This window comes from Apaloderma vittatum, unplaced genomic scaffold, assembly GCF_000703405.1.
Source record: "Apaloderma vittatum isolate BGI_N311 unplaced genomic scaffold, ASM70340v1 scaffold44850, whole genome shotgun sequence".
Classification (NCBI taxonomy): Eukaryota; Metazoa; Chordata; class Aves; order Trogoniformes; family Trogonidae; genus Apaloderma; species Apaloderma vittatum.
The window spans coordinates 23170-32237 of record NW_009695907.1 but is presented as its reverse complement, the minus strand read 5'-3'; the positions used below and the strand labels follow the sequence as shown (position 1 = coordinate 32237).

At 37.7% G+C, this 9068-nt stretch overlaps 1 protein-coding gene across 1 annotated transcript in view; it reads right to left on the bottom strand.

The window, feature by feature from the left end:
* Nucleotides 1–4929: 4929 nt before the first annotated feature.
* Nucleotides 4930–9068, bottom strand: part of LOC104276394 (alpha-1,6-mannosylglycoprotein 6-beta-N-acetylglucosaminyltransferase A-like) — a gene marked incomplete at both ends in the record, with an annotated part of 23144 nt that continues 19005 nt past the window's right edge. Inside the window, one exon of the mRNA XM_009872693.1 lies at nt 4930–5079. Within this exon, the coding sequence (XP_009870995.1) occupies nt 4930–5079 (150 nt within the window). The remainder of the gene's footprint in view (nt 5080–9068) is intronic.

Here is a 9068-nt window from a genome sequence, read left to right as displayed (position 1 = left end):
CTCTGCCTCATTCTCTTTTCCTTCCCGTTTTAGGGGGGAAGAAGAGGGGGTTAGAGAGCGTCTGTCAGCGTTAGTGACCGGCCCAGCCCTAACCCGCAACATGTGCAGAGTAGAATTCCTCTGTTTTACTGGCTGATTAGTGCTTGAAACCATTTAATTTCTTATATGTGAGCATTTTCCTCACCTTTCAAATATTCCTGAAAGCCAGAACCATTATTTTTCCCACAGTGCTCTAAGTGGGCACATGCCACAGTAGGCTCTGTAGGCTAACGCCCCATGTAACGAGATGATTGCTAGGAGTTTGTAGCGTAAAAGTATATCTAAAGGGGAAGACACCAAATAAATACAGATGTAAAATGGTCATGCTAACAGTGGTGTGGTTTTAAAAAAACCCAACATTTCCTTGTTTGCAAGGTCTGCTACTACCCAAGTATGTCTGTAGGTCTGCATGAATCAAAAAAAGGGGATTTGTATCTGCAATCTCGCTTGTGGAACTTGAATAAGGCAAGTGTTGAAACCCTGAAGCAGGTTTTTGTAAGAGAGGCTCCTCAGGAACCTTTTCTGCCTTTGCAGTGAACTGGATGCCTGGTTTGGAATTTCAGGCTTTTGAGTTGGCCACCCAGCATCAGGCCAGGCCAGACACCATTCTTTCCTGATTATAATGTAAGCACTCCTTTCACCGTATAGTAGCTAAGTGGAGACTTCTCTGACAAGTGCTTCACAACCGCTCCCATGAAAAAGCGTGGTTTTATTTTTTTTTAAACACTTTCAGTTAACACTAAGCAACTTATTTGTGGAGTTTATGGCACCAGATTAGACTTATTAAAATGAGTACTAGAACAAACAGTCTTTCTAAATTATAGCCGAAAGTATAAAAGAGTGAATGTTTTACTTTGCTGACTATAATTCTGACTAACTGAATATTTAAAAGAAAAATTTCATATTCTGGCGACTGAATGCTATAGTTCCATAAACTGGGAAGTTTATCTTCTCCTCTCCCCTTCCTAACATTACTGTGATTTATCTAATGTATTCTGTTGGGCTGGTAGGTTTATCACCACTTTTGTATGTGTCCTTACTGAACTTACATATTCTCTTCTGAGCTACACAAAGAGAAGAGTAGCAAAGGTTAACAATCTTGACATATTTTTCTCATGAATATAAAATACTTTCTGGAGAAGTCAATCCTTTTATGATTGAAACAACTTCAGAACAGAATTGCTAGTTAAATGTCTTCAGCTGATTTTGTGAAATGTATGGAGTAAAAAATATTACTTCATAAAAAGTAATATGAAAAAAGAAGTTTATTTTCCTATTTCTGCTTATCCAACATTGCCCTGGGATTTTTCCAAAACAGTCTAAACAGGGTGTTGCTTCTACTTTTATTAATCGCCATTCATAAACGGTAAATTCCACTTAGTAAAAGGATTCAGATTCCCTCAGAAATTCACAGTGACTCAAAGTGAAAAGTTGTATCTGAAACTTTCTCAGAAGGAGAAATATTTCTAGAGAATTCAGTACTGGTTCTTCCAAGAGAGTCTGGTCCAACTCCTCCAGCTGCCCACTTGGCAAGAAGCCACCAAAGTTGGCAGGAAGACTGCCAGCTCGCCTACCCTATTTTCCTCTGACGTGATGAATGGCTTTACATCTTCTCATTAGGAACTGTTGACATGTCTCATTTTTGTCATGCACTACACAACTGAACTAGCCATGATGAATCTCAAACAGCCCCCTCCTGCTTGAGAAACGCACTTATTCTGAAACACGTTGCTTTATTATACGCACCAGAATGAAATGACAGCTGCATGCTTTAGAGAATAGCTGTGTCCCATCCCAACTACGGCAGAGAGCCCGAATACATTCTGGGAATGCAAAGCTCTGATCAAGAATCATGACTGAGCTGTCACCTCATGGTATTTTGCTGTCTAAGGGCAAAATGAAGCAGTGCAACATAAACTGACACTTCTCAGTGCACTGAACTGTGTGATTTGTTAATGAAAGACAATCCTTGTCCTTGGGTCTTAAAACGTGTTTAGAAAAAGCAAAATCTGAAAGTTTCTGGAAGCTTAAAGGCAAAGTTTGTTGCTTGGAGACAGCAAACAGCAGGCCTGGATGGTTTATGCGAGCATTGTACCCACAGATGTTACCACCCCAGAGTTAGGGCTGATTATTCACGTACTTTCAACACACTGATTGTCTAGTGACAAACCCCCATAACTAAATTCATTATGGGGCTCTAGTCACGTTGCCTCAGGACTAAAGTGATTATGGTTTAAGAGTGTCCTCGGACATCACTGGACATATGTGCACACACAGAGGAGGCTCCTCAGGACACAAAGCTCCCATTCAAGTCAGCCTGATTTTTGTGGAAAACTTGCACTTATTTTAGCAATTTAGTCCATGACCCATTAGATAAAAGCACAATTGACCCACACAGGCAGTAGATGGGCCGCAGAGGCAGAGACCAGTTTTATGCTAAGCTATGTTAAAGTATTGCCTCCTAAAGGATCTCAAAACCTGGAACTGTGAATATACAGGCAACAAGATCAGCAAATATGTCTGTTGATCAACACTGAGAGGCAAACGTGTTAAGGCAGAACAGTCAGTGTACCTAGGAGATACTAAGCATCAACTAGCAGAATAAAAGCACAAACAACAACCCAAAAATCCACCTCCAGATGAAACAGTCACAATAAATTAGACGGTAAATCTCAGTTTCCACTTCCAATCTCAGGACAATTCTGTTTTACTTTTTTTGTTAAACTAGATATACTGGAACAGTATTAGACAGGAATAATAACTGAAATCCATGATGCGGTAAGATATAATTCATTTCATTTTGTTTTGTTGCAACATCAGAAATAAATTGCTCTCCCATTTGCCTGACAATAGCAAGCATTAGGAGAAGCAGATGGACTCTTAACTGCCTGTCATCAGGTCAAAGTTTTGTTAGCCTGGCTGCATCATAAATAAATAATTTCCTTAGGAGGAAAAGATTTGCAAATCTGCTAACAGTTCAGAAAAGCCTTATGAAAATACTATATTTGCAGACTCAACAATAAAAAAAGTTTATTAAGAAAGATCATATCAAAAAGACACTGTGATAAAAACTCTAGCTTCCTTATACAGGGCTCTGAAACACCGACGTGTTTCTCAGTGCCATCTATTACGAAATGCAGCAAATTCTCAAAAAAATTCCCCCAGTATTAGGAAGAAAGAAAATAAATAACGAATGCACAATAGCAACACATAAAACCCATTAAAATCTAAAATGCTTGTAGGACTCTGAAAACAGTACAGCACAGATCCATGCTTTTCTCAAAAATACCATTTGTGAAAAATAAGCAACTCATTCATCTCAAGAGTACTTTACAACCACAAGACAGTATCTTCCATCTAATATTGCAATTACTAGTAAAAAGATGACTGAAACCATTCTAGCTACTTCCTGTGGCCCCAAACCCGTAACTGCACTGTGCTGCACCATATGTATGTATCAGATTGAGTTTGTCCTAAATCGATTAAGTCTTTACATTGCATCTCAGAGCACAGCAGCTCTATCCAGTAACAACTAGATGAGCTATCCACTCAATACTGAAAATCAAGATTTCTAGTGTAATACATGTATGATAACTGATAAGGAATTAGAGGAAGACTTAATCAAACACAACTGCTATTACGAGCTGTACTTTGGAAATTATAAAGACTTCAGTAATTCCATAGGAATTCCATTAGCTTACTTTACTATTCCAGTTAACAGAACGCTTTTTCCCTACAGAAAGTCACTGTTTGTGCTTGGGGTTATTTCAAAGCCAATATTCTTCCCACATTAGCACTGTGATTAACACAGTGATTTCATACTCCACGCAGGCAAAAGCTGTGTAATCTCAGTATTATCTATGATAAAAGTAAATGTTGACTTTTTAATCTGCAACACTCAAGTACATACACACAGTGGTTGCCTTTAAAAAGTCGTAATTTGCCAACAGCTGTCACACAGAGATGTCAAATTACCATCATTTTGCCAAATATTTCAAAAAGGCAATCTTTGCAGTCATGTGGGAAGACGGGGAGGTGCATGCTTTCATTTTTTATTTTTCTTAAATAGATTCTTCTGTAGAAGCGCACAGCAAGAAACTATCAACAATGGGGAGTAAGTGGTGCAATTCCACACATTTTGCTAATTTTAAACACACAAACCACTTCTTTTACCAGCTGAAAGTTAAATATCCTATTTAAATGTAATCCACTGAAGCGTTTTAATGTTGTAAAGTGCCACAAATATTATGGGAATGGCACAGAAACCCAACAAAGCATTCTAACTAGGGAGACAAGAGTTGATTTATTTCAATGTATATACTGTCCCTTATCTTCAGTTCCCTTGACTATGAGGCCACAGGCAAAGCACATCACCAAAAGCACTGCTTGTTCCTTCTGCACAACCAAAGCAGAGGAAGGAACTGAATGGCAAATTAAGTGCTTGCTTTTCTTCTCTCCCCGCCCCAGAGAGTAGGGTTGCCCCAGGTTAAAGTCATTGGTAGGGCAGAACAAGCGTGCCTACTGGACAGCTTTCTGATAACACCCAACTTTCACATCAGGGATGGAAAACAAAATATATTTTCAGCTGATAATCTCTTTGAATATCACATTTAAGAAAACAAAAAATGCATTTATCCATGTTTCTCAAGGTGCTTGTTAAATGTACCCGTGACTGTAGGGTGTTGTCCCAATTCTCTAATAGTAGCTGTCGTGGACATAATGAAAAATGTATTCTTAGCACAGAAGACAACTTAAGCTCCTTTACATTTGATCATTTATTTTTCCAATGCTTTTAAATTAGGAGCTCATCCATAGGAGAAGAAAGATATGCACTTCAGGTACTGTCTATCTGTAGCTATTTTTGCCACTGCTCCTTCTTGACAAACTTACTTTGGTTTCCCTCAGTAGAAACTGCAGATCCCGTCCACTGAGTATACCATGGTTTTTTACGTAGCCAGGAATATAAACAGTGCTTGTCCCATGAACAGTTCCGTGGACTTCCATATAGGTGTGGATCATGTCCAGGTAAGCCTTCTTATCCTGTAATAACAACAGTAAAATATTTTCAGTGTTTACACATTTCAAGCAGTAGTGTTCCATCAGGCCTGGTTCTTCATCTCATATACAAAAGCCAGAAAAGGAAGTTCACTCATTTCGTCACCATCATACAGCCATAATTTCAGCACGCCTAAACAATACTTGGCCTAAAAATACTAATCCCCTCACTCTGGAATATCACATTTTTGCTCTGTTTTTGCCAGAGATGAGAAATAATTATTGTTTATCGTTGTGAAGAAATGGTGAATCTCACCTTAGTAAGATGCACTCCTGCCAACTGAATAACTGAATACACATCTTTATCTAAATACCTTGTATCTAAGTCCCATGAGATACCTACAATTACTTCACTTACCTAAAGTTTTAAAGGCATTTTGGAAAAGATGCAGAGAAGAGTAATGGCTTTAGTGTTGCATTAAGGGGAAAAAAAAAGAAAAAAAAAAGGTACACCATCCTAGTTTGCAAACAAGAATTACTTTAACATGCAATGCCATATGTTTTCGGGTTTTAAAGACTACTAGCATTCCAAAAGCAATTAGCTGTAGGCTGTATTTACAGCCAGTATACAGCGCAGATCAGAGAGGCTTTCCCTCAATATTTGCACAGTCTTAATAATAGCTTTAAAATCAGGCAGCAAGTTTCTGTACTTCTTGGCAGCAAGAGACGTTTTAAGAATACTACTTTCACTATTTTTGTCATGTAAATTCTGTACACTGCTCCTCCATAGCCCTGTGTGAAAGCTGGCCAAGAATTTTACGGAAGTTCATTCAAAGGGCAAGTAGGCTGGTGAAATCCTAGCTTTTCAGATCTTGGAGGAGCATTAAGGTATCAGGCCTAGGTGAATAAACACTATCACTTCTTAACACTTTCTTGCTAAATTAATTGCTGGTATACATCTGAATACACAGCGTATTTAATGTCATATGACAACTGGCTTCTACCTTTTGCTTGCTCTGCTGGTGATATTGTCCGGGGTGAAGTAGACTCATGCCTGCCTCATTATTACATCACCCTGTTCTGGTAGCTGTGCCAAGGCTGCACCAGTCAGACAATGTTCTGGACCATGTATTCTATAAAACAGCCAATGAATGGAGACAAATGTGTTTTCTAGTCTGATGTGGCTGCTGCTCTTGCAAATTAACACAAATTATTAAAAAACCTAAAAGCTTGCTCCATTTTTTATTTTTCCTTTCACTTCAAATTTGAATTACCCTCAAAGAGATGTTCCTCCCATTATTTGTAAAGCAACAAAATTAGAAGCTGTTGAGAAGCTCATATGCTTTGTTATGAGAAAACGCATTGCAGAACTTACTCTTTGCAAATGCGTAGGTGAAATATAAATGGAGCAGCCGGGTCTTGTTCCCAGAACACAGCAGTGGTCTGTGGCTAGAGGCATACCTTTATCCTGCCTGCCTGGCTTTTAGTATAGAGCCTAGGAGTCAGGCTTCTGCGCTCTGAATGGGAAGGGAAGGCAATGAAGCACAGGTACTACTGACCTGATCTGCCCGTAGGATGGACACCAATGCGCTTGTCTCGGAGTTTACCGGCTCATGTCACACAAACTGATGACATGAATGCACTTTAACTCAGGAAAAATAGGAGAAGCAAGAAGCTCGAAAGAACAAAACGAGTACTACCTAAAATCACATTTCAATGTCAGTTTTACAAATGTGTTACAGAATATTCAGCTGCTCTAAAGTAAAACATTAAAATTATTCAGTCTTTGTGGTCTTTCTAATGCTTCTTGAAAAATGGCATTTTTGTTGGCTGTAGGACTGTTGAAGATTTTATATAGCTTCAAAAACAAGTATTAAACAAAAAAAATCATGAATCATTACTGAACAGACACATAACTTTTGGCCCAAGAAGCCCATGAACCACTTGTCTCTAGTGGCTGTGAAACACACCTGATTCCACGTTGTTCCTCACACATCAGTTTTGGGCTATTTTTGGAGTCAGAATACTGGACTACATAAATCTTTGATCTAAAGTGGCCCTGCTGCAATCACCTTATCTTTATTAGCCCACTTTCAAAGATGAATGCAAAAGGGACTGAAAGAAACATTAACATTTTCACAGGTCTCCTGTTTTATGTGATGCCATTAAAAATCTAGCAGGATGCTGAGAAGCACCTGTGAAGCTCATTGCTTAAATTCTGCCAAAAACACTCTTTGATACATACAATGGACCTAGAATTTAGCCTGAACTATTCCCGAAATCATCTTGTTAATAACTAAGTGAATCCTTGTACTATATCCAAGTGCCGTCCCCTATACAAAAGCCAGCACTTGATTGCTACAAAACAAAGAATGCTGAATTTAAAAAAAGGGTATACTAAGATAGGGTGAAAAGAGCAGGCTTCCATGCTGTATTTACAGTAGTATTTTTGTGGGGGCAGAGAAAGGGCTCTGACTTAAACCCTTAAGGTTACAAAAACATAATAAATACTACTAATAAATTCAAATTAACTGAGTAGACATACACATTATATTAGGAATTAATAAAACCAACCAATACCACTTAGGAAGACAAAGCAAAAGCAATGATAAAATCAGCATGTTTAAAAGCATCTCTGCAAGAACAAACAAAACATTAAACTGACTATCCGTAACCTTAATTGGGAACAAATGATTGACTTCCTTCCTGATTCATTCTAAAACCACAGATAAAACATTTCGTACGTCAAAGAGCATCAGTTCTTCCATCCGTAATATTCAGAAAGATAATGGCCTTTTAAAATGTGGTTCTGGGTTTCCACCTCCACAAAATAAGGGAACTACTGTAGAAGCTGCGTTGTTGAGTCTACAGAAATGTTTTTTTCCTCACAAAGAAGACCTTATAGATAGATAAGCATAAGGATCAATTTAAAAAAAAATTAGTTTTCAAACTATGAGAGTAAAAAATGAAGAAAACACACACAAAAGCTGTGAAAAACCCTTCATTCCCCAGAGCAATCCTCTTAATCAAATGAAATTTTAAAAAGAAAAACTGGAAACGAGAGCAGAATCTTCCCTTTGTTCCCTGTAGATAAACTAATTGTTTTTAATTTTTCCAAAAGTCTTTCTTTCTGAAGGAAACAATCCAAAAAAAGCCCAATCGAAGTCTCAGAAAGCACAATCCACAAAGCAATCACTTCTTCATTCCCTTATTCACTTTGAGTCAAAAGCACCTGCTTTCATAATCATCTATAAAGTATCATAAAAATACCATTAGCACCTTATACAAATCTCACTAATGATTGCCTCCTTTTGCATTTAAGAATTTCCACATTCCTTGTAGAAAAATGTTATTTTGGATCATAAAAATACATATATTGTAAGACACTTCACAAAAATAATCAGCACACATGATTTAGTTCTAAACATTAAAAACACTGAATTAGGAAATAAGGAGGCATAAAAATGGCATTTATAAACAGAAAGGCTACAAGTAAATAAATCAAGAAATGTGATTTACAAGCAAAATATCAACATTCCTTCAAGTGTTAATCCACTTCCTGAGTTTCCTTGCTTGGGTGCAGATATAAATATTCTTTTATCTTAAATCATTTGACAGTAAATCCCAGATTTTTCCTTTCTCAGAAAATGATTTCAAAGAGATGACAGGATGGGCTGCTGGCTAGAAACCCCAAATCAACATTCTCTGCAGATCTCGTATTAGGCTGTGCCATTCACCCATTTCTGCTGCCCATACTGCAATACAGACCGAGCATGAAACATAGCCACATCAAAAAAAGAAAGCAAATTATTTCTGCTCAGAATAAAAATGAAAGTGCAACAGTGAGCAATAGTCATACAAACCTTTCCTGAAACAATTTTTCAACAGCTAAAATAAACATGCCATTCAGGAAAGTACTTTTTGTTGATCGTTGACTGCAGAACTGTTATTACTGTTCATCAGTTATTTCCACCTACTTTTAAAAACATCACGATAGGGCCCTTCTCACCAAAGAAATCAAATGACAAACGTTT